The following is a 24,383-nucleotide window of genomic DNA, read 5'->3' on the forward strand; positions in this document are numbered from 1 at the left end:
TGGATATTGCTGTACCGCTCCCAATTTCGCTCAGCCAGCTCATCCCGCAGCTGCTGCTTAATTTTGCGGGAAATTTTGCTCTTAGACCAGCCATTTTCCTCCCCTATCCACCAGATGAAATCAGCAGACTGTGGGCGAATATGAATCCACTAGTTGCGACTCTGCTGCGCACTGTCAGTAATAGATGCGGCGTCAACAGCAGTTTTAGTTGCAACAGAAATGGCGGTGGCTGGTGCTGCAACAGAATCAGCAGCGATATTTGTTACGGCTGCGACGGAATTGAATGCCGCTGCTGCTGCCGCCATTGCAACATGGTACTTGTGCTTGGGATTCTTCAGACAAGGATCATCAATTTTGTGAAATTTCTCGACCCTGCTCTCACACACCGGGCAAAACGTTGAAGTGCAATACTCGTTGATCAAATAAACAGTGAGTGCCTGCCTATTAGCATTTTCCACAGCCCCTTGCCACGAATTGGCTCATGGTAACGGGCCATGCCTGGGGCCCAATTATCAAGGATAAGGACCAGATCTGGCCCAAATTTGCATGTAAAGATTTTGCGAGTTTGACATCGGCGCGCTTTCTGTTGACAAAGAAAAGATAGTGGAGCTTGCAATGCAGAGGGTCAGTTGAGCTGTTGCCGCCATGTTTCCGACTCTTGCCAAGGGTCTGTGTGTTGTGGTAGTGCTCTCCCAAAATAAAATCACCTTTCCAGTACTTAAGGAGGTACTTGACATATAACTTGCAATCAAGTATATTAGAAGCAGGGTGGTTGAGTGCACACTTGGCATCCTCAACAGACGTATACCAATCACTTGTTTCCGCCTTGGCGAGCTTTGCGGGATCAAGCTGGAAGACTTTTTTTGCATTTTCGCGGATCCGATGAAAAACACGTTCACGACGCTTATTAGCTCCAGAATTTTTGGTATGGCGGAAAGTCTTCCTCTCACCCTTTTTGTAATTCCTGTTATACCCCAGACAATATAACACATCCCTACGACCAGTATCACAGAGAACTGATCTGCCAACCATATCATGAATGCCATTTTTGGCAAATTATCAATGTACTCGGGAGGAGGAGCCTTCTTACTGTGGGACACACCATTGGCAAGTTTGGCCTTATTGCCGCTGTCATTGCAGTCGTCATTGCAGTTACCATTGTCGTAGTTGGTGTTGTCGTCGTTGCCAGATCCTTTCTTAGACCATGGAATCATCTCTGCCTTGATACTCTTTCTCTGTATGTTGGCAGGTGAGTCTAGTAATACGATAATTGCAATGCCATCAGTACGGATAATGCCACCGAACCTGTGCGGTTTTTTGTCCTTTTTAAAATCGGGCGAAAACGGCCAACATGAAATATCACAAAAGAGTGACCAAATTTATTCTGGTGACCTGCCTTTGAGATCCTTCAGGCGTGGAATCTCGGGAATATTGATATCTAGGCAAAGCTTCTCCTTGTGTAGCGCCTTGAGTCAGCTTTTTGTGATAGACAGAATACACCGTGCAAGAATGGTCTTGTGGAGCGTATTAAAATCCGGTACAATAGATGCCCTTGTCGGAAAGAGGGAAGTTGTCTTCACAGCCTTGTTGAGATTTAAAGACCAGAACATCCCAACAAAAGCTCCAAAATGGTTTAATGTCTTGGCCACAGAGTCATACTGGAGCCCCTTGTCGCCAAAACTGTAGCCCTCAGGGTATACGCCAAAGAAGCTCTCAATTAGGCGCGCCATCCTGTCGCGGAGAATAGGGTTGGAAATGTGATTGGTGTTGATAAGCTTGCTGGATGCTGGTCGTAGCAGACAGTATATCTCTCTTCATCTTTCCCGCCGGAATTCTGATCTCCTTACTAATGCACTGCTGTATTTGTTTTCCGGTATGGCCGCCCTCTTAATAATTTCGTACCGCTGTTTAGTCCTTCCCTTTACGTCAAGCGCTATGTCAACCATATGTTTCAACTGCTTGTTAAAGCATTGAGACGCATGGTGTTTATATGCTGCGAGATTATCGTACCATCATAATTAGCAACAAAGGCCGCACTAATGATATGTGGGCACTCAAACTTGGTTTCCTTGACGAATGGGTGTCTATGCTTGTTGGCGAGTTTGCCGTTTGCGTTTTCCAGGTTGTTGCTGCATGGTTCGTTTTTATCTCCGAGGCAAAGGGCGATGAAACACTCCTTAAAGAAGGCTGTATTTAGATGGTCGACAATATTAAAGCCCTCATTATCCAGCTCTTGTAAAAAATATACTGTGCGGGCTCGTATGTGGCTGTTGTAACACGGTGGACTGTGACAACATGCTTGCGTAGAACTGGCAGGAAGTAGGGACAGTGCATTTTGCAGAGCCTGGGTAGGGCCTCCACATTGATAGGCATAAAAATAAATATAAAAAGTTGATCGAGTTGATTTGAAAATAGTGTGGAAGATGTAAAATATAAAAACACTTCAAATAATGTAATTATATTTTACAAAAGCGTATAATCAAAATCAAAATATTTATTTATTCAAATGAGAAGTGTGATGCCAAAACAGATCATCACATAAGCTCATTTGAGCCAAGAGGCCACAAGCTACTGCATTAATTCCGAATAGGCAAATTATACAGTTGTATTTGAGAAGGCTTTAAATTGCCTATAAAGGGGCAATTAGAGAGAACTCAATAGGAGGCCCCCTAAGAAATTTTGGAATTAGTTTAATACGAGGTTTATTGATATGTTAAAGGTAGTCTCCTCAGTGGGGCGAGATCGAGCGCAAAATCAGACAGAGGGTACGCAATGAGTTGGCTGCGCAGCAGCCAGCAGGTAGCTGCAACAGGCGTTAATACAATTCCGGCAGTAGATAAACCTCGTCAATTTTTATGCCACGGCTTGCTCCAGTGCACAATGGAAAACTGCCTGCAAACCTTCAGGGCCGACGGAACGTGGGTTGAGGATGGCGAAAAAGTGCCATCAGGCAGATGGGAGTAAAATCGTGACATGACTGCGGTGCTAAGCATTTGCGTCATTCTTAATGCCCTGCCTACAGGCGAGCGGCCTCCCCGTTTTTCACGCAAAAAGGCATCGCCAGAGTTGGCTGAACCCGAGGTTACAGCGACACCCAAAACTTTGCTCAAGCCAAAGCCCAAGCCAAGCCCAAGCGTGTGCATAAGAATCCATCTGCCCCTGCTTCTTCTCTTTAAAAAGCAGCGAACTGAATGATATAGTTAGCCATAGTGGTATATTGCCACTAGTTTCTAAACACCTGTCAGGCTGGTAGTCAATCTGGGGAAGGATGCCGTTTTGAAGGATACTTGTAGCTCCATTCTTTTCTTTTGTGTCGTGCACCTTTTTACTTTTGCTTTTACTTTTACTTTTCTGAATTTTTGAAATATTATTATTGTTTATTTATACAGAAAATATACACGCCTGGTCATACAAAAAAGAACCTTACCTTTGTCATAAAAGACGGAAAGTACTGTCAAATAGCGTCTTTTTTATTTGACAACCAGCAAATTCAACAACCAGCATGTCGCGGCAACGCCGGCCTTCGCACGGGAACAGGGGCCAGCATGATATGGGCAATGTCAGCAGTGACGCGGAGCGCAAGGAGCAGGCACTTCGCAAAGCAGAAGGTATATCAATTTTTTTAGTGCTCAGCATTTATTTCAATTGAAATTTCGAGATGAGGGCAACTTGTGTCGCAAGGAACCAAAAATTAAAAAGCACACACTTTTCTCATCAACGCACTTATAGACGCGCTGTGGCAGCTTCCGCGGGGCCTGGACGGGATCAAGCGGAATGACTTTAACCCGGTTGCCCTGGCCATGCAGATGATGGATACGAGCTCGCTGGGAAAGAGCTACGATGAGTTCTGCTACTTTTACAACCTCCTGAACGAGTCCCTGGACGGCATTGTCAACGAGTACTACGGCGGGTTCAACGATTCCATTCTGACGTTCAGCGGACTACATGATAAGATCCAGGGCGCATCTGGCTCGGTGAACCACGTCAAAAACAACCTGCAAAAGGTGCGCCGCATGATTCTAGAGGAGCGAGGCAGTCTCGACCAGCTTTACACGAAGAGCAACCAGCTGGGCGCCATTGTGTCGATACTCGACCGCTTTGAGGAGGTTAAGAAGTTCCCCGAAGAGCTGTCCGGGTATGTGCGCGAGAAAAAGTTCCTCATAGCAGCGAACAAACTCGTGCAAAACATGCAGTTTGTGTTTGATCCCGAGCTTAACCCGATCGAGGCACTTTTGGGCCTGCGCCATCAGCTAGAGAAAGAGAAGAGTGAGCTCCTCAAGATGATTATTGACGAGCTCCATAACCACATATACCTGAAGAGCCCGTACTGCGAGCGCAAAATGGGGGTTGAGGGCGAGGATGACGACGACGAGGTCCCTGATAGCTCTTCTAGCGGGGGGAATGTGGGTATGAAGGCACAGGCTAACAAGCCCGGCGACGCATCAGGCGCTCGGCCGAGAGTAAAGGGCTCACGGAAGAACAAGCGTGCTGCCACAGCAGCCGGCGCGGGAGACGACGAAAACCCCGAGACTGACTCCTTTGCGTACGTTGAGATGTTGCTCGAGAGTCTTGCCGCCCTGGACAACACGAACGAGGCCATGCAGGAGATCAAGAGCTCTATTAATCTGGAGCTCTCGCGGCTGATTGACAGCGTTTTGGGCGAGGTCGAGGAGCGCAACCGGGCGCTCATCGTCAAGACCAGGGTGGCCGACCAGCAGGATGACTTGCTGTCGCAGGACACTGATCGCGAAGTTTTGTTTGATTTTTCGCGCATTATGTTTGCGCGGCTGGAGACCGTTCTGGAGTACCATGACTACTTGCTGGATGTGGTTAACAATATGGACCGCCACGATCGCCGTGCAGTCGCTGCGCCTGGCGGCTTTGTTACCGCGCGCGCCCAGAGTTCCCAGTCGTACTCTATCGAAGACGTGTGGAGCGCGATCAGGACAGAGATCCTGGCGCTGCTCAACGACTATCTCATTCCGGAGGACAGGCAGCTTGGCGGCTCCATGGATGCTGCTCGGGGCGGCAGCGGCATGAAGACGGGGATCCGCGATCTGTTCCACATGGATAAGAGCGCTGACATCACCGACACTGTCGAGTCGCTGTACTTGCAGATCGAGAGCCACTTCCAAGACTTGACCACAACAATTCCCAAAAAGAAGAAGGAAACGGGCGCTCCCGCGGTCATCGACGAGTATGCAGACCAGCAGAACAGCATGCGGCACAGGATGCTGGTCGAGCCGAGTATAGACCATGCGCCGACTTTGCTCAACATGGCGCTGTCGTTCACAAAGCGCGTCTCGGCGCTTGTAGACTCTGTGCCACAGGGGTCACTGCCGGCCAGCGCGTTGTCGCCCTCAGTCAGGCGCAGCGTCATGCGCGACATGGCGACCTCGCGGCCCACGTCGCCCAGCCAGCTGGCATCTTCTTATGATGACGGGGACGCCGATGCCGACGAGTACTTGCAGGTGTTCTTCAGAACGGTGTTTCTGCCGCGCGCCGAGGCCTACGCCATGCAGCTGTTTGACGCCGTCACGTCAGCCAGCGACGCATTCGACATCGACCTCAACACGTACTTTAACGGGCGTCCGATTTTCCGCAGCGCCGCAGCCATCGTCCCGCTGCTACACAGCTTCGGAACGCTGCTCAACAACCTCAACTCGTTCAAAGGAGATAACTGGGGCATCTTGCTGCAGCTGGCCAACAAATACTACGAAAAGTGTGGGGAGCTGTTCCGCGACACCGTGCGGTCGCCCGAGAACCAGGTATACACGAGCGTCAAGTGGTCCGAGACTCCTGACCTGCAGCAGCTGTTTGGCCGCAAGCTCAAGCAAGCGAACGCCCGCATTCGGGCGCCCGAGACCGGGGCCGACATTGACCGGGAGATTCGCCTGGAGGAAAGTCTCAAGACAGAGCGCTCCCTGCATCTGAGCGAGCTTATTTTCGATCTCAAACGGCTGGTGTGCACGGCGCAATTGCACCAGACGCTCGAGTGGCTTCTGGTCCAGCTCAACAAGGTTTCGGCGGACCGCGCGCACATACTGAGCAGACATGATGGCGCGACATCGGTGGCGTTGCTGAAGAAACACGAGGCGGACAAATCCAAAATTGTCGGCCGGTACACTGCGTTATCCATGCAATGTCTCATGGTGTTGCGCATCGAAGTGCACGCGCACTGCACGTATTATCTTGATTTGGCGACCCGCGAGGGCAGCTACTATCTCGAGAGTGACGCTGTGGAGCCCGACCAGTATATCCAGGCGTTGAATGCCGACGTATCGGCGATCGAAGACAAGATGGAGAACTGCTTGCCGGCGGACAGACTGGCGCTTGTTTTTGGTGGTATCTCCGTGTTGATGGCGCACACACTGATTGCTAACACGCGGTATATTCGCCATTTCAACGCAGCGGGCAACCGCAAGATGATTCGCAATATTTTGGCGCTGCAGCAGAACCTCACAAATATTGCTTTGCCCGAGGAAAGCGGGCTGGACAAAGCGCGCAGGTTCTACGAGTTGTACGACATGGGGGCGGACGGGATCCTCAAGCATATTGCGGAGAACGGGGTAGGATTTTCGTTTGAAAACTACCGTCGGCTTGTTGACTTTATTTATATGGGCGGCAGCCAGGCGGGCGAGTCATCGGCAGTGACAGGAACGGCAGCGGCGGGGCGTGTCAGTAGCCAGGCGGAGACCAAGCAGAACGAGGACTACGATGTTTACATTAACCGGTTGCGTGATCTGCTTGCGCAGTCGCAGGGTGTCGGTATGCCGACAGCGTCGCGCCCAGAATCAGGTGTGCAGCACCCAACATCGGCCCAAAAACACACGTTTGTTAAAGTTTGAGGTTTAAAATGTTCTATTATTATTCTTATTTACTTCGTATATCACTTTTTCTTCAGCTTGCGAGCGACTGTCGAGATGATTGCTCGTTTCAGTGGTGTTGTCAGGATGTTGGCAGCGGTGGCGATTAGGTCCAGGTCGGGGTTGTTCATGCGACTGCCGAATTTATTGACAAAATGGAGTATTACCGCGCCGAGCTTTTTGGACTCCGCATGGGCAGAAGCAGCGCGCTGCAAGATCTCAATCCACCCCTTGGACCACGCCGATATGGACGGTTGATCTCCAGGGATTGTGCCCAGCAGGGTCTCCATTACCTGAAAGACATTATCGCCTAGGGACTCTGCCGGCCTTTGTTTATCGTTAGCCCACAGGGCGATTCCTCGACAAAACGACTCTGTAGCAGTATGCGGCATATCCGCTTTTACGATCTTAACGACCATGGATGTGGTCGACGAGGGCATCCCCGCGGGGTTCTCCGTCAGGGGAAGCAGCAGGCCGGAAACAACAACGTGAGAGTAAATAGGGACCAGTGCTATGATTTGGCTCTGAAGTATAGCTGGAATAGCCTCCTCCTCTTCTTCATTATTACCATTGCCATTGCTGTTGCCATTTCTGGCACTAAACATAGAGCTCTTCTCGGCGACATACCGTAAAAGCAATTGCTGGTTTTCCATACTTATGTCAGGATTAACAACAATAGTTTTGATGAATTGCGCCAAGGACGAAGCACTGCATTGGAGAAGGAAAGTGAGTAGGTGGCCGGAGAAGCATAGTAGGTTGGAAAGTTGCGGGTTGGGAAGCTGCCATATTTGCGAGAGCTGGGTGAAATCTGGTGACTCTGTGGTTGACAAAATGCGCAGTTTTTCAATTGCCCATGCGTGAGGCTCAGCAACATCAGGAGTGATGGCAGTACTGTCATTGGTTGTGCTTGTAGTGTGATGATAGTGATTTTGTTGCTTTTGTTTGCGGCGGTTTTTGAGAACGGGTGTGGAGCCAATGGTGGAGAGCAAGGTGGCAGATAGGTTCGTGGTGGTGTTGGAAGTAATGGCTTCGGGAACATGTAGTGTGAAGGATGGTCTTTTGGTGGATTGCGTGGATGCGTTGGTTTTCAAGTAGCGCATGATATCGGACCAGGCATCGTCGAGGGGATAAAAGAATAGGGTTGTGACATGACATTTGACTTGGTTTGACTTTACGAGCGGAATTAAACAAGAAAAGAAAGAAAGAGAGAGAACAAGAGAACAAGGCAATAAAAAAGTTTAGAAATACATGGAGGGCGCGGTCGTGATCAGATCACGCTCGAGTTGATCGTGTTAAAAAAAGAAGATAGGTAGGGGAAAAGTGTACGAAAAAAGTTATTCTCACTTTTTTCTTCTTTCAATTCAAATTGCTTTAAAAACATATTCATTTTTACACACACACCTCAATCAAAACACACCAATCAATATATCACAATGTTTGGTTCTTTCATGGGCGCGTTCCAACCGACTCTCGCAGCGTTCGGAGGCAAGGCATGGCGGATCCCCTGGAGACTGAGCAAAACGCGCAAGGCCAATGTGCGCAAGAGACTGCGTGAAGTCGATAATGTCATAGATACCCTGGTGGCATCCGGGATCGAGTGCAAACAGCTGGATCTGGTCAAGGTCCTGCCCAAGGAGCAGGAGATGCTGCCCCGTGATAAGTACACGACTTTTTCGCGGACGGCAAAGTACCACAGAAAGGGTGTGCATAAAGTGCCGCATTTTACGAAGAGGCCGATTCCGCGCACGACGCCGACTGGGTTCTAATGCTGAGATATTTAGAGTGGGTTGTTGAATAATGAAGGTTTATAGATTTTTTCTTTCATTTTTTGGAGTAATAGTAGTGGTCTTTTGATATTATTGTTGTGTAAAATGTGCAGCCTTCTATGTTATTCAGAAGGCTATTTTTTGTTCCACATGACTTTGCCCACAGTCTTGGATTCTGAGTTTGAGGGTATAAATTGAAAACGAGATTTTTTGAATTATAATTTTTTAAAAATAAAAAAGATTTGCCAAAGAAAAAAATACATTTCTTTTCTTTGATTTTTCTATTTGATAAAGATTTATTTTTTATTTTTCTTTCTTTTGGATTTTACACTACCAAAGTGAGAAAGTGGTGCGGCTGATCGGGTGAAGAAAAAATAAAGAGCTTTATGCGCTTGTTTGGCATTCAACAGCTATCACGAAGCGTCTTGGCAGATCAACGAAAACAACGAAACGTACAAAAAGCAGCACTCCAGACCATGGACTACGATTCGTGGACCAAAGAAGCACTCGTTGAGCGCGTGCGCCAACTCGAACACCAAAAAGCAATCAAACCACGGTGGGGCAACGGCAAGAAGAACACCAGCAGTGGCAACACATCTGGATCCGACATGTTCTCCCTGGAGCCCAAGCGCAAGAAGCAGCGTAAGCCGGATTTTGACTTTAGTCGGTTTCCACAGCGTAAAGTGGCGCTCAAGTTCAGCTACTTTGGGTGGCCGTACCACGGGCTGGCACGACAGGGCAATGCGCTGAGCGACGAGGAAAAGAAGCGCGTGGAGGAGCAGTACCCGACGATCGAGGGCGAGCTGTTCAAGGCGCTGGCGCAATGCAAGTTGATTGTCAACGAGGCGCAGTGCGGGTACTCGCGGTGCGGGCGGACAGACCGCGGAGTCAGTGGGTTCGGCCAGGTGGTCGCCCTGTATGTGCGCTCCAACGGGCGGTTCCTCGCAGACGGCGAGGTGGTTGAGGGCGCAATGGAGGATGAGCATAATGGACGGCGATACGTTGTACCTGAGAACGAGCGCGAGCTGCCGTACGTCAGCATGCTGAACAAGAGCTTGCCGCAGGAGATCCGCGTACTGGCGTGGGCGCCAGTGGCGGAGAGCTTTGACGCGCGGTTTTCATGCCGCGCGCGGTTCTACCGGTACTTCTTCAGCGAGGCCGGGCTGGATGTCGCGCTTATGCGGGCGGCTGCGCAGCGGTACCTTGGAACGCACGACTTCCGCAACTTTTGCCGGCTGGACCCTGCCAAGCAGATTGGGAACTTTGAGCGCACGGTGCTGGCCATCGATATTACGCCGGTGCCCCAGGCGGTTCCGTTCATCGGCGATGCGCAGGCCAGCGAGGGCCGGTGGTGGCAGCTGGAGCTGCACGGGTCGGCGTTCCTCTGGCACCAGGTGCGCTGCATGATGGCGATTCTCTTCCACATCGGCCAGGGCTTCGAGTCGCCCGAGATTATCGACCAGATGATGGACGTTCAGACGATGAGCGGCAAGCCCGAGTACGAGATGGCCGCGGACACGCCATTGGTTCTGGCCGATTGCCGCTTTGACGCGGACGCCGTGCAGTGGATCTACGTGCGGTGCGCGCGCGACTACGGCAACATGACGGTGCTGGATCGCACGGTGCTGCGGCAGTGGGAGCAGATGACCACGCAGTCTGTCATTAGTGGCGCCCTGTTGCAGATCCTCAGGACCACGCAGGTGCCGGTGGTCAGCGGGACGCAGGTGGTGCAGGCGGCGGTGCCGTGGGACCAGCAGAGGGCCACGATCCGCAAGCGGTTCGAGGATGAGGGAGCGGGCCAGGCGCTGCTGGGCGGCGGCACCGTTAAGCATATGCGCAAGTACGTGCCGATTGCTACGAGGAACCGCGCCGAGCCCGTGGAGGACCGCAACCGCGCGTGGCTGGCGCGCAAAATGGCCCATCGCGCGGCGCGGGAGAGCGCAAATGCGGGCGGAAACGCGGGTGAGGAGCAGCGGGAGGACGCTTCAGCGGGCGATGCTTCAAGGAGCGGCGCTGAGGCGTGAACAGCCTTGTGTGGCGCTCTTTTTTCTTACTATTTGTCTCACATGAACAAAACGCATACAGGCAAGGCAAGGCGATGCGGATCCGCAGAAATTTTTGCCACGCCTTCTTCTCTGGTCCCCGGCTGCGCTAATTTTAATGCCCGTCGATTCTTCTTTCTTTGTCTTTCGTATATAACCCACTCTGTTGGCAAATATTTCTTTCTCTCCTTGTCTCTTTCTCGCATTTTCAAATACATATACACCCCCAGCCCATTATTGCCCATTGCCCATTGCCCATTACCTATTGCCTATTGCCTATTGCCTATTGCCTATTGCCTATTGCCTATTGCCTATTGCATATTGCCTACTACCATGGCCCATTGCCCATTGCCTACTACCATGGCCCAAGATGAAGCTCCTCTCCGCGCGTTCACCGGCCAGCGCGTGCTGCTCAGCTCCGCGTCCGAAATCGGGCCAGCCACGATCTACGTCACCAGCGAGGGCAAGATCGCGCGCATCACGCGCACATACACGCCAGACGGAGCAGCGCTCGACGCCGGCGCGCGGCTGCTGATGCCCGGGCTGGTCGACGCGCATGTGCATATCAACCAACCAGGGCGCACGCAATGGGAGGGAGTCGTTACAGCCACGCATGCGGCGGCATCCGGCGGCGTCACCACCGTCGTGGACATGCCGCTCAACTGCATCCCATCGACGGTTAGCGTTGAGGCGTACCGGGCGAAGCGCGAGAGCTTCCGCGACGGCATGTGGGTGGACGTGGCGACGTGGGGCGGCGTGGTGCCGGGGAACGCAGGCGAGTTGGCGGCGATGCTCAAGGCGGGCGCGCGCGGATTTAAGTGCTTTTTGTGCGATAGCGGCGTCGAGGAGTTCCCGCCGGTGGTGGAGCCGGAGCTGCGCCTGGCTATGCGCGAGCTGCGCGCGCACAACGGCCTGATCATGTTCCACGCTGAGATGGACACCCCCGGCGAGCCGACGCTGGAGAGCAGCGACCTGGCTCTGGAGAGCGCCGACCCGACGCAGTACGCGACGTTCCTGGCCTCGCGGCCGCCGGCAATGGAGGTCAAGGCCATTGACGTGGTCATCTCGCTGTGCCGCGAGTTTGCGCCCGACGTGCCCTGCCACATTGTGCACCTCTCGGCAGCCGACGCGCTGCCGGCGATCCGCCGCGCCAAGGCCGAGGGCCTGCCTCTGACTGTTGAGACCTGCTTCCACTACCTGACCATCGGCGCCGAGGACGTTCCGGCGCGCAGCACCGAGTACAAGTGCTGCCCGCCGATCCGTAGCCACTCCAACCGCGACCTGCTGTGGGCCGCGGTCCTGGACGGCACCATTGACTTTGTCGTCTCGGATCATTCGCCATGCACGCCGGACCTCAAGCTGCACGGCTGCTGCGGCGCCGGCGCCATCCCACAGGACGCCACGGAGGGCGACTTCATGGGCGCCTGGGGCGGCATCGCCTCGGTGGGCATCGGGCTGCCGCTTCTGTGGACTGAGGGCCGTCGCCGGGGCCTTTTGCTGCAGGACGTCGTCCGGCTGGTGTGCGAGCGCACGGCTGTGCATGCCGGCGTGGGCGAGCGCAAGGGCAGGATCGCTGTCGGGTGGGATGCGGACTTTGTCGTTTGGGCGCCGGAGGAGGAGAGCAGGATTACGCGGGAGAGGCTGCATTTCAGAAACAAGCTGACGCCGTATCTGGAGCGCGTGTGCGCTGGCGTTGTGTGCAAGACTGTGGTCCGGGGCGCGGTTGTGTATGACGCGGAGAGAGAAGAGGCTGGCAAGGACTGGGAGGGTGCCTTCTCGCGCTTACCGCTTGGCCAATGGATCGAGTCGCCCGTGACCCCGAGAACATGATGACACAAAAGGAGAGCCACTTTTCTCTCTTTACCTCTTTTCTCTCTTTTATTAAATCAACACACATTCCAACACACACACCTCTCTAAATTAATTTAACTTTTATTTCAAGATGGTTCTCAATGAGCTTGGCGCCCGCATCAACGGCGCACTCCAGGCGCTCTCCAAGGAATCAGTCATCGACAGCAAGGCAGTCGATGCGCTCCTGCGCGAAATCTGCGGGGCCCTCCTCGAATCCGACGTCAATGTCCGGCTGGTCCACCAGCTCCGCGAAAACGTCAAAAAGCAGATAAACATGGACGACCTAGCAACCAGCAGCAACAAGCGCAAGGTGATCCAGACCTCCGTCTACGACGAGCTCTGCCGGCTGGTCGACCCCGGGGTACAACCATGGGCGCCGCGCAAGGGCAAGCAAAACGTCATAATGTTCGTTGGCCTGCAGGGAAGCGGAAAAACAACCTCGTGTACAAAACTCGCCCTGTACTATAAGCGCAAGGGAATGAAGGTCGGCCTAGTGTGTGCGGATACGTTTCGTGCTGGAGCCTTTGACCAACTGAAGCAGAATGCGTCGAGGGCGCATATACCGTTTTACGGCAGCTATAGTGAGGCGGATCCGGTGCAGATTGCCTTGGAGGGCGTGGGCAAGTTCCGCAAGGACCGCTTTGATCTGATTATTGTCGATACCAGTGGAAGGCATAAGCAGGAGACCGAGTTGTTTTTGGAGATGGAGCAGATTGCTGCCGCCGTCAAGCCTGACAATACGGTTTTCGTCATGGACGGGACTATCGGCCAGGCAGCGGATGCCCAGGCGCGGGCGTTCAAGGAGTCGGTGGATATCGGGTCGATTATCATTACCAAGATGGACGGCCACGCGAAGGGCGGAGGCGCCATTAGCGCGGTGGCGGCGACTGGCAGCCCGATTATCTTTATCGGAACTGGCGAGCACATGCATGACCTGGACCGATTCTCTGCGCGGCCATTTATCAGCAAGATGCTCGGCATGGGCGACCTCACCGGGCTAGTAGAGACCGTTCAGGACATGCAGCTGGACAAGAACACCGACATGATGAAGAACATCGCCAAGGGAGTGTTCACGCTAAAGGACATGCGGGACCAGCTGCAGAACATCCTAAAGATGGGACCCTTGGGCAAAATCATGGGTATGATGCCCGGGATGTCTCCCGAGATGATGCAGGGCTTTGATTCGGACGAGAGCTCCAAGAAGCTGCGCAGCTACATGTGCGTCTTCGACAGCATGACGGAAAAGGAGCTGGCGAGTGACGGGAAGATTTTCGAAGACGAGGCGCGGCTGATGCGCGTGGCGCGTGGGTCGGGTGTTAGGGTAGTGGAGATTCAGGCGCTTTTGCACCAGCATCGCCAGTTTGGCCAGATTGTCAAGAAGATGGGCGGGCCGAATGGGATGCTGGGAAAGATGAACCCGCAGGCGATGCAGCAGATGGCGAAGAACCCCGGGGCGGCTATGAACCCGAATATGCTGAAGCAGATGGGTGGCATGAGCGGTGTGCAGAAGATGGTTCAGCAGATGGGCGGGATGGGCGGCATGCAGAACATGATGAAGCAGATGATGGGCGGCGGCAGCGGTGGTGCTGGCGGCGGCATGGGCGGAATGCAGGATATGATGGCCCAGATGATGGGCGGCATGGGTGGCGGCGGAGGCGGCGGCATGGGCGGCATGCAGGAGATGATGGCCAAGATGATGGGTGGCATGGGCGGTGGTCGCTGAAAAGCTTGATGCACTCTTGAATTGACTCCACCCTTGATTTGATCACTTTTTATTATCACATTGTGATCAATTCGAGTTTTTTTTTCTTTTTTCGCTCATACAAACATCAATGCTGGGCTATTTTTCCTCTAAATTTTTTTGGGATGCTTTTCAGCACCATTATTATTATTATTTTTCTCTCTTTCTAACCTCACCACCCCCACCCCCTTCCTTTTATTAATTATATTTAAACCTTTTTCTCTTCAATTCAGACTTTATTTATCAACACGCTTTATTAATACACAACATAATGTCTGAAAACAACCGCAGCATGACGATCCAGCCGTCCGAGATCAAAAACAAGGCCAAGCGCGAAGAGCTCTATGCCAAACAAAAAAAGGCCAAAAACAAGGCCCAGCGCCAACGCCGCAAGGAGATTCTCAAAGAAGAAGAAGCCGACCCCAGTCTCCGCGAAGCCCGCCTTCGCGAAAACATCCCACAGACGCAAGAAAACACGCGTGAATTCGACGAAGCCGTCATTCTCGAAGCCGACGAGGAAGTGCAGCAGGACGAAGAGGTCGATGAGTTTGCACAGTACTTTAACGGACAAGCACCCAAGGTTCTGATCACTACAACGCCGAATGCCGGAAACAAGACCGTGGGGTTTGTCCACGAGTTATGCTCGATTATCCCGAATATCGAGTATGTTAAGAGAGGAAAGAAGTTTGAATTGCAGAAGATTGTGCAGTTTTGCCGTAACCGTGAGTATACGGATGTTATGGTGGTGACGGAGGATCACAAGGAGCCGACGCATTTGACTTTGATTCATTTGCCTGAAGGACCCACGGCGCATTTCCGCTTGACGCGCGTGAAGGGCGGGAAGGAGATCTCCGGACATGGTCGTGCAACCTCGCATTACCCGGAGCTGATCCTTAACCAGTTCACTACGAGACTCGGACATACTATTGGCAGGATGTTCGCGGCTTTATTCCCCCAAGTGCCGGAATTCCAAGGAAGACAGGTGGCGACTTTTCATAATCAGCGTGATTTCATCTTTTTTAGAAGACACCGGTATGTGTTTAAGAGCGGGAAGAGAGTGGATTTGCAGGAGATTGGCCCGAGATTCACCCTGAGACTGAGATGGTTGCAGAAGGGTTTGTATGATCCAGCTAATGGAGAGTATGAGTGGATGTATAAGGCTGATTTGGAGACTAGCAGGAGGAGAGTGTTCCTTTAAATTTTTTGTATGTGTTTTTTTAACTTTAAATACAATTTAACAAGTCTTTTCCCAACTATTGAGAAAACCTTGGAGACTGTGTTTACACGCTTACCTTTACATTTCGTTAAAAGATAAAGTGCGCTAACCATATATCGTGGCGGTTATAGCCTTCAGTTGTTTATCACAGGACAGGGTTTCATCAAAGGAGTAAGTGGATTCATGGATCTATTTTCTCTGGGCGAAGTGCGGACGGTTTTTTTTTGTCCAGCACATCAAATTATAGTCGCTTGCTTTTCAGGTGTCTATGTTTTTGTACTCGTATTTTTGTTATTTTGTATATTTGATCTCCTTTTTTGATTATTGTCCAAGTCTTGTTAAATTTTTTGTATTTGTATTTGTATTTGTATTTGTATTTGTATTTGTATTTGAGTGATGGGTAGGTAGGCTGAAATAAATAGAGATGTAGATTCAGACATTTTTGGAAATATAATGTCCAAGCCTCAATCGAGCAGGTTTTTTTTGCTTTTCTTTTTTTTCTTATGTGCACAAGACTTGAGAAAAAAAACAGAATGCGTCGAACACACATACAATAGAAAACAAAAGAGCAGTGGAGTGGGGGGGGAGGTGGGTTTTTTTTTGAAACTCGAAAAGTTCTATTTTATTCTTATTCTTTTTCGCCTTGTTATTCCACATTTTTTCTTCGTTCTTTTTGGATAAACAGACGGACGGACTGACTGACGGACTGACTGGCGGAGAGACTGGCGAAGAGACTAAAATAAATACGTGCATAACTCAAGCAATAGTTATTCGGGGCTCAATTTCATTTTTTTCTCAGGTTTTAATAATTTTTATTTTTCAACCCGATTTGACCATTGCCCATTTTTTCTCTCCCTCTCTCATTCTTTCTCATTTTGAATTTTTCAAATTCCAGTACAAAAGTTATTATTATTTACCTTATTCCTTTTTTCCTTTCACTCTCCAACCTATCCAAAAAACAAACATTTATATATTTTCTCTGTTCAATTTTACCCTTTCTTTCTTTTTTTATATACACAAAAGCCCAAGAGCAACCAGAAAATAGGAACGAGAGAACGCGTACGCCGCTATTTTTTCTTTTATTTTTTTTGGGAAATAACTTTCTTATTTTCTTTTTTTTATCAGCCGCATTTTTCGCAATACGACCGATACCTGAGAAATATCTAAAGGGTATTTTTTTCTTGCGGGCTTGGAACAAGGTAAGAGTCAACTCACATTCCTAGTTTACATATGCCTGTTTAATTTTTTAAAAATGCCGACAGAGCTTTTAAAAAAACAGCTCCTTTTTTTATATATCCCTCTCTTTTTCGTGTGTGCTGTCTTTGTGTTCGTCTGTCTTTTTGTCTTGATTTTCGTGCTTTATTGCGGATATCTAGCAAAGAAGTAAGATTTGGGGGAGGGGGAGGGAAATGAATAAAAAATAAAGGAAAGGCGTCAGTTTTTCGATTCGATTCGATGACGAGCTAGGAAAAAAGAAATGGGAAGGGAGGGTTGATTGGAGTATAAAAAATAGTCTGTTAATTGTGGCCCAGCACTGTTATTTGTCTTGTTATTTTTTTATCTTGTGTGTAATCTAAGAAGGGGGAGGATAGAGAAGTGAGAAGAGGAGGATAGGAAAACAGATATATTTCTTTTTCCTATGCAAAAAAATTGTTTTCCTTTTTCCCATTTTATATTTATTCTAGTCTTTTTATTTTAAAATTCAAACACTAACACGCGTTCAGCAACAAAAAATATTTCTTTATTCTTTATTCATTGTATCTTGCTGCTAGTTAATTCACTCACTCATTCATTCAGTCGGTTTCGAGCAAAAAAACACTTCACAGCAGAAATAAAAAATGGCGTACGATCGAACATCCAACAACCCACACAACCTGAACAGTCTGTTATCACCACACGGCAGCAGGTCTGGTGGTAGCGGCGAAGACAGCAGCAGAGCAGCCGAGCGTGATACCAACACCTACACTCAACACACCCCCTCCTACGCCGCCACCGCCACTGGCAGCGGCGGTACAGCTGGCGAAAGCGTGTTTCCAGTCAGCGGAGCCTTCCAAAGTCCCCCAGCACCATCATCCACTACAATACATCAGGGTCGCGGAGAGTACTCGCGGTACAACGACGGCGACAGCGGCAGCAGAGCTTACGATTACACGCGTTATCACGAGTCTCGTCCTGGGCATGATCACCCTGGGACTAATCCCGAGCAGCAGCACTCGTATGCGTATCGCGGTGTGGCCGGTGGTGTTTCTTCGAGGTACTCGAGGGAAGTCGAGCATGATCCGTATGCTGGCAGGGCCGGTGTTGCGGCTGCTCATGCAGAGTATCCGGATTACCGCGACGAGTATGCGAGACAGCAGTCGTATGACTATGGAGCCGCACAGCATCACCATCAGAATCCCCAGCATCAGCACCAGCAGCACCAACCTTATGAGTATGAGTACGAGCACGAGTATGAGCGTTCACAGCATGTGAGGGATTCACGGCAGGTGTTTGATCGTGAAGCGTATGGACGTCATGGACATGGGCACCAGCCATACCAGTACCAGCAGCAGCAGCAGCAACAGGGTGTGCAGGATGAGTATTATTCAGGCCATTACGGATACGAGAGGTCCGTCGGGTACGGGCAGGAGGCAGCGGGATCTACCGACTATGTCCAGCGACTGCCTCCTGCCGGTCCCGTCGATTCCACGGCCGCTTCATCCGTGTACTACGAGGGTCAACAGTCATATCAGCAGCATGGGCGGCACAAGTATGCATCCCACTCATCAGCGTACTACGGAGCAGGGCGCGAGGATTCCCATGTGTACCACGCGGCAGGCGGTGAACCCACCGGGTACTCGTCGTACGGACAGCACGCGGCGCAGAACCATTCGGATACTGTTCACCACGGGCATTATCACCGCCACCGCTCCCCTGCTCCAGCGGTGGCACCACCAGTGGCGGCAGTGGGGTACGCTGCCACTCCCACTGCTGCTACTGCTGTTGCTGCCGATTACTGCTCGCCAACGGCACCGGGATCGCACACTAAGGTGTTTCAGCGTGGATCCGCGTACGAGGCTGACCCGTATGCCAGCGAGCGACCGGCGGCAGCGTACAGTGAGCGAGCGCGCGGGTCAGCGGGAATAGGCATCACAGCGCTGCTTTCCAATTCACCTGAAGCAGCGGCCTCCACACACCAGCAGCCGCTGCATGATGACAGGGCGCCGATGGCAGCGGCGAGCAGGTACGATTCCCAGCATGCGTATGCAGCCGGTGGGGGACCGGGTATGGGAGGGCGTCGGCGAGGTATGAACGCGACACGTACCATGGGTACCACCACCGTGAGCGGGACACGCCCGGGTATGCTGGATACTCTAGCTACACAGTGGATGAGCGTGGGCACGCGGAGCCGCACGGCGTCATGTCGATTTCCCAGCTTGTCGGCAGCGAGAGATCCAACGGCACTCACGCTGAAAATTCTGCCGCTGCGGCGGGCTCTGCCTCGGCGATGGGCGGTGGCGAGGAGCGCGGGGCATCGGATGTTGCGTATGCCTACGGAAATGGCGGCGGCAGCCGGTCGGTGGACGCTGTGGCTGGGTACGATCACTACACGCCCAACCCGGCGGACGCGCCCCAGCGGCATCGCACGAGCTATGAGCCGCCGATGGTGCCGGCCGAAGCGCCCCCCTCGGCAAACCACCACGGGCCCTGGGCGGCGCGCGCGATGTCGCAGCAGGTCGAGCCGATTGTTGTTACCGACGATGAAGAGCCGGCCGCGGCCGCCGTGGACGACGACGAGACGGACAGCGGCGACGACAACAAGCCTTTGGCCACGCGAGCCGGGCGTCGAGCCGCACGGTCGCCCTCAGCCAAGCAACAGGCCACAGCGGCCTCCGGCGACGACTCCAGCAAGCTGGCGTCCAAGCGGCGCAAGCGCGCGGCACCGAAGAACGGCACCACGCGGCGGTACACCAAATCCACGGCTGAAAACGGCGTTACCAAGCGGAAGCCATCGCGGCGGGTGCGCGGCGGTAAGAAGGTTGAGCTCAGCCGCGAGTACGTCTACGACGAGGACGAGGACGAGGACGACGACGAGCCGGCGGTCGAGCCGAGCACCGGCGATATCAGCGGCCGCTTCACCCCCGAGCCGCACGCTGCCAACAGCAGCAACCATGCTGAAATGGCGGCGGCGGCGCCGAGGACACTGCCAATGGATAACTACAGCGTGGACGAGCATGTGCAGGCGTACATCCACCATGTGAAGCAGCGCACGGACCGTGCTGTGGCCAAGTACGAGGAGCGCGAGAAGCGCAAGGCGCTGCGTATGCACGAGCACGTGGTGCAGCGGTACGGCCCGTATCTGCGTGGGTACCACGAGCGCACAGGGCAGCCAGGGCCCGTGGAGCAGAACCGCGACGGGCGGGGGGGCTCCTTTGCCAACGGGGACGCGTTTTCCAACGGAGACGCGTTCGCCGACGAGGACGCGTACGCCGACAACGGCAACGCGTGCACCGCGGTGCAGGTGCCGCCGATGGGGTACTTTTCGCCGGCGCGCGCGGACTCGCCCACTGGGTCGGCTGGGTCGGTGGCCAGCGAGCCGCTGGCGCGCCACATTGACGATGGTGCCCTGCGGCCTAGCAAGCCCGGGCGCAGCACGCTGTGGAGCACGCTGGCAGTCGAACACATTCCGCGCGCGCACCGCCACATGCACACGCACGCGGCGACACGCACGGCCAACCTGCGCAAGGTGGTGCTGCTCGGCCAGCGCGAGGCGCGGCGGCTCTACGGCGGCCCGGCGCTGGTGCGCGGCAGCCAGCCGAACGCGTCTGCGCCCGCGCAGCCGCCGATTGCTGTGCGCGCGCCCAAGGAGCTGCTGACGCGCGCGCGCCGCAGCATGCGCGAGATGCTGATGTTTTGGAAGCGCCATGAGAAGGAGGAGCGTGAGATGCGCAAGCGCGCTGAGCGCGAGGCGGCCGAGCGGCTGAAGCAGGAGGAGGAGGCGCGTGAGTCGCGGCGCCAGACGCGCAAGCTTAATTTCTTGATCACGCAGACGGAGCTCTACAGCCACTTTGTCGGCAGCAAGATGGGCGAGGGCGTGCAGCAGCTGCGCGCGGGCGGTAGTGGCGATGGCGATGGCGATGCGGCTGGTGGCGCGGCGCCGGTCCTGGGCGACATTGACTTTGACGCCGACGACGATGCCAGCCTGGCCGCCCAGGCGCGGCGTGGCGCCCAGAACGCGCTTGCTGCCGCGCAGGCGCAGACCCGCGAGTTCGACGACGTCCGCCGCCAGCAGCGCGAGGCACGAGACGACGGTGGCGCCGAGACGCAGCCAGCCGCAGGACGCCAACGTCGCCGAGGCGCTCGACGCCATGGACTTTCTGGACCCAGAGACCATGGCCGGCACAACGGACATTGCACAGCCGCGCATGCTCATGTGCCAGCTCAAGGAGTACCAGCTCAAGGGCCTGAACTGGCTGGCCAACCTGTACGAGCAGGGCATCAACGGAATCCTGGCGGACGAGATGGGGCTTGGCAAGACCGTGCAGTCGATCTCGCTGCTGGCGTACCTGGCCGAGACCCACAACATCTGGGGGCCGTTCATGGTTGTGGCGCCGGCATCGACGCTGCATAACTGGCAGCAGGAGCTGGCGCGCTTCGTGCCCGAGTTCAAGGTCCTGCCGTACTGGGGCTCGCAGAAGGACCGCAAGGTGCTGCGCAAGTCGCTGTGGAACCCCAAGAACCTTTCACGCAAGGACTCTGCCTTCCACGTGCTTGTCACCTCGTACCAGCTGATCGTGTCCGATGAAGCGTATCTTAACCGCGTCAAGTGGCAGTACATGGTGCTGGACGAGGCCCAGGCGATCAAGAGCTCGACTTCGGCGCGCTGGAAGACCTTGCTCGGCTTCCATTGCCGCAACCGGCTGCTGCTCACCGGCACGCCAATCCAGAACAGCATGCAGGAGCTGTGGGCGCTGCTGCACTTTATCATGCCAACGCTGTTCGACTCTCACGAGGAGTTCAGCGAGTGGTTCTCGCGCGACATCGAGGCCCATGCCGAGAACCGCTCGACGCTAAACCGCCACCAGCTGCAGCGCCTGCACGTTATCCTCAAGCCCTTCATGCTGCGCCGCCACAAGCGCCACGTGCAGCACGAGCTTGGCGAGAAGATCGAGCACCTTGTGCCGTGCGACCTGACACAGCGGCAGAAGGTCATGTACCGCGGTCTGATGAGCAAGATCTCGGTTCCGGACCTGCTGGAGCGGCTGCAGAGCGGCTCGGGGCATGGCGGCAAGGAGGATTCGGAAGAGAGCCTGATGAACCTGGTCATGCAGTTCCGCAAGGTCTGCAGCCACCCGGAGCTGTTCGAGCGCGCCGAGGTCGACAGTCCCTACGTCGTGGGGAACTTCCCGACGACCGGGTCGCTGGCGCGCGAGGGCGACGAGCTCGCGTATTCCTTTTCCACGCGCAGTCTGGCCGCCTACCAAATACCCAAGATGCTGTACCGCGAGTCCCTCGATGTGCCGAACGTGCGCACCGTGCGCCAGAGCCTGCTTCAAAACCGGCTCTCCCTATGGTCACCAGAGAACATTGCGCACGACTCGAGCGACAGTGGACTCTTTGGCTTGCTGCGGCTGTGCGAGCCGTCGGCGAGCTTGGCGATCCGCGCGTTTACGGGGTCGCTGTCTGAGCGCCTGGATGATCTTGCTGAGCTGAGGGAGCAGCAGGCCGGGCGGGTGCAGTACCAGGCGATGTGCGCACAGGCAGGCGAGCGGCCGGTGTGCGCCGGGCAGCAGGTGTCGGTGATGCATGCATTGATGAATGTATTTACACCGGAGAGTCTCCGCGTGTCGCCGGCCCTGGCGTCCTTGGCGCTGGTGACCACCAATGGGTTTGAGCACTCGCCGATGAGTCTTATATCCCCTGCATACAAGCCGCCTGCCGTGTCACCACCCGCCGACCTTGTCATTAGCGACCGCTCGGCGGTCTGGGAGAATGAGAGTATGCTGCTGGCGAATCCGCTGGCTAAGCGCGTGACGTGTGGTCGCGACTTCTCGCCTGAGATTGACTGGTCCCAGCCGTTCCGCGCCCAGGGGCTGACGGATATCTGGATGCCGTCGATGGATAACCTCATCCGGTACTCGGGCAAAATGGCAGTCCTGGACCGGCTGCTGGTGCGGCTCAAGCAGGAGGGCCACCGGGTGCTTTTGTACTTCCAGATGACCAAGATGATTGACCTGTTCGAGGAGTACCTGGCGTACCGCAAGTACACGTACCTGCGGCTTGACGGCTCGTCCAAAATCTCGGACCGCCGCGACATGGTTATGGACTGGCAAACGCGCGACGATATTTTTATATTTTTGCTGAGCACCAGAGCTGGCGGCCTGGGCATTAACCTGACGGCTGCCGATACGGTTATCTTTTTTGAGAGTGACTGGAACCCAACAGTTGATAGCCAGGCGATGGATCGCGCGCATCGGTTGGGCCAGACGAAGCAGGTTGTTGTTTATCGGCTGATTACCCGTGGAACTGTCGAGGAGCGTATTTTGGAGCGCGCAAGGCAGAAGGATGAGATTCACCGGATTGTCATTGCTGGCGGCGACTCGAACGCCGATGATGCCGCCGCCGCCACCGCTGCTGCTGCTTGTGCTTCTGATAATGCTGCCAAGGGAGATGCTGCTGCTGCGGCGCCGGCTTCGGAAGGGTTTTCGTCAAACTTTGAGCCAAGCTCAAAAGAAATCGTCTCTTTGCTTCTTGGAGAGACTGCCGACGACGAGAGCATAGTGCGCAGCGAACGACTAACCATGGCCCGACACGCCCAACAGACCTCCAACCGCATCTATGGCCCCGAACCTAGCAAGTACCCGGGTTTGCCTGACATTGCCACATTTGGCGAAGACTGGGACTCTGTGGTTTTGCTTCCGCCACCCAATATTTCTGCCCAACAGCGGACAGCTGCTGCCACTATCACGGGCCCTTTGGATGGCGTCATTGATGCGGCGATTGAGTTGCAGGCTTGTGAGAAACAAGCGCGCGAGCGTGAGTTAATGATGATGCAGAGACAGAGGAATAAGACGGCGGGACGGGGGTCCGCTAGGGGTGGAGTGGCGGCCGCTGGGCGCGGGGGCAAGCGTGGCGGTGCTGTTAATGCGGTGCGCAGCGAGAAGCGGAAGGCGCGCGCGCCAGCTGAGGAGCAGCAGCAGCAACAGCAGCTGAAGGCAGTGGAGACCGCGGGGAATAGCAAGGCAGAAATACTGGAACCTGGCAGTAAGCGGATTCGCACAGCGGAGAGTGGCATGGAGATTGCAGCTGCGAGTACGGCAGTGCCAAGTATTGCGGAGGCGTCGGAGTCTGGAACCGATGGAACCTCTGTAATCGAGCCTGTGGAGGCTGCGGTCGATGCGTGTTGAGCCTCAGCAGGATATTTTTCGACTGTTTTTGATGCACCTAGAAGTTGCTAATTAAAATATTTACTTTTTAGGTCTATTATTCATGTCAATTAATTTTTATTTTATTTTATTAGGTTTTGGTTTTGGTTTTCTTTACTGGGAATGATTTGCATGCAACTTAAAATTAATTAATTTATAGCCATTTTTTTACATTGCCAACCATGTGGTTATTATTAGTTTCCTGCGCTTTTGATATGCAGTTTTCTAAATTTTTTGTTTTTTTTATACAACTACAACACTAACAATACCAACAACAACGATGCTAGTCATTTTATATAAAAATTACAGTTTGATGTGCACTTAAGAAATGAGCGGAGCAAAACAAGCTAGACAACAACCTGTTTACATTAATTAAAAACAGAAATAAATAGAAAGAACATTAAATTATATACATGGGGAATTACAATACCGTTTTGCTTTTAATTTTATTTATATTTCCATAAGTCTGTGCGAATGGATCTGCAGATTTTTCAAG

At 53.5% G+C, this 24,383-nt stretch overlaps 8 protein-coding genes across 8 annotated transcripts; 7 read left to right on the forward strand and 1 right to left on the reverse strand.

Annotated features, from left to right (window-relative positions):
- Positions 1-3,317: 3,317 nt before the first annotated feature.
- Positions 3,318-6,850, forward strand: BX661DRAFT_181597 (Sec8 exocyst complex component-specific domain-containing protein; the record flags this gene model as incomplete). The annotated part of the gene is made up of 1 exon (XM_051535752.1): positions 3,318-6,850. Exon 1 carries the CDS (start codon positions 3,807-3,809, stop codon positions 6,846-6,848), a length of 3,042 nt encoding a protein of 1,013 aa, XP_051392244.1. The 5' UTR covers positions 3,318-3,806.
- On the reverse strand, positions 6,851-8,231 carry BX661DRAFT_181599 (uncharacterized protein). Its single transcript, XM_051535753.1, has one exon. It carries the CDS (start codon positions 7,964-7,966, stop codon positions 6,890-6,892), a length of 1,077 nt encoding a protein of 358 aa, XP_051392245.1. The 5' UTR covers positions 7,967-8,231; the 3' UTR covers positions 6,851-6,889.
- A 5-nt stretch (positions 8,232-8,236) lies between these two features.
- On the forward strand, positions 8,237-8,722 carry BX661DRAFT_181600 (mitochondrial ribosomal protein L31-domain-containing protein). The gene has a single exon (XM_051535754.1). The coding sequence runs from the start codon at positions 8,300-8,302 to the stop codon at positions 8,630-8,632; it is 333 nt and encodes a 110-aa protein (XP_051392246.1). The 5' UTR covers positions 8,237-8,299; the 3' UTR covers positions 8,633-8,722.
- Positions 8,723-8,884: 162 nt separating this feature from the next.
- On the forward strand, positions 8,885-10,959 carry BX661DRAFT_181601 (pseudouridine synthase). The gene has a single exon (XM_051535755.1). The coding sequence runs from the start codon at positions 9,019-9,021 to the stop codon at positions 10,654-10,656; it is 1,638 nt and encodes a 545-aa protein (XP_051392247.1). The 5' UTR covers positions 8,885-9,018; the 3' UTR covers positions 10,657-10,959.
- Positions 10,863-12,565, forward strand: BX661DRAFT_181602 (allantoinase). The gene is made up of 2 exons (XM_051535756.1): positions 10,863-10,929; positions 10,986-12,565. The coding sequence occupies exon 2, from the start codon at positions 11,008-11,010 to the stop codon at positions 12,502-12,504; it is 1,497 nt and encodes a 498-aa protein (XP_051392248.1). The 5' UTR covers positions 10,863-10,929; positions 10,986-11,007; the 3' UTR covers positions 12,505-12,565.
- Positions 12,337-14,392, forward strand: BX661DRAFT_101733 (SRP54-type protein). Its single transcript, XM_051532394.1, has one exon. The coding sequence runs from the start codon at positions 12,617-12,619 to the stop codon at positions 14,246-14,248; it is 1,632 nt and encodes a 543-aa protein (XP_051392249.1). The 5' UTR covers positions 12,337-12,616; the 3' UTR covers positions 14,249-14,392.
- A 166-nt stretch (positions 14,393-14,558) lies between these two features.
- Positions 14,559-15,464, forward strand: BX661DRAFT_142463 (anticodon-binding protein; the record flags this gene model as incomplete). Its single annotated transcript, XM_051532947.1, has 1 exon — positions 14,559-15,464. The coding sequence occupies one exon, from the start codon at positions 14,559-14,561 to the stop codon at positions 15,462-15,464; it is 906 nt and encodes a 301-aa protein (XP_051392250.1).
- A 3,999-nt stretch (positions 15,465-19,463) lies between these two features.
- On the forward strand, positions 19,464-24,003 carry BX661DRAFT_181608 (SNF2 family N-terminal domain-containing protein). Its single transcript, XM_051535757.1, is given in 2 exon segments — positions 19,464-20,785; positions 20,796-24,003. 2 exon segments carry the CDS (start codon positions 19,642-19,644, stop codon positions 23,867-23,869), a joined length of 4,218 nt encoding a protein of 1,405 aa, XP_051392251.1. The 5' UTR covers positions 19,464-19,641; the 3' UTR covers positions 23,870-24,003.
- Positions 24,004-24,383: the final 380 nt, after the last annotated feature.

Source organism: Kickxella alabastrina, assembly GCF_025024165.1.
Source record: "Kickxella alabastrina strain RSA 675 chromosome Unknown BX661scaffold_9, whole genome shotgun sequence".
NCBI classification, from domain to species: domain Eukaryota; kingdom Fungi; phylum Kickxellomycota; class Kickxellomycetes; order Kickxellales; family Kickxellaceae; genus Kickxella; species Kickxella alabastrina.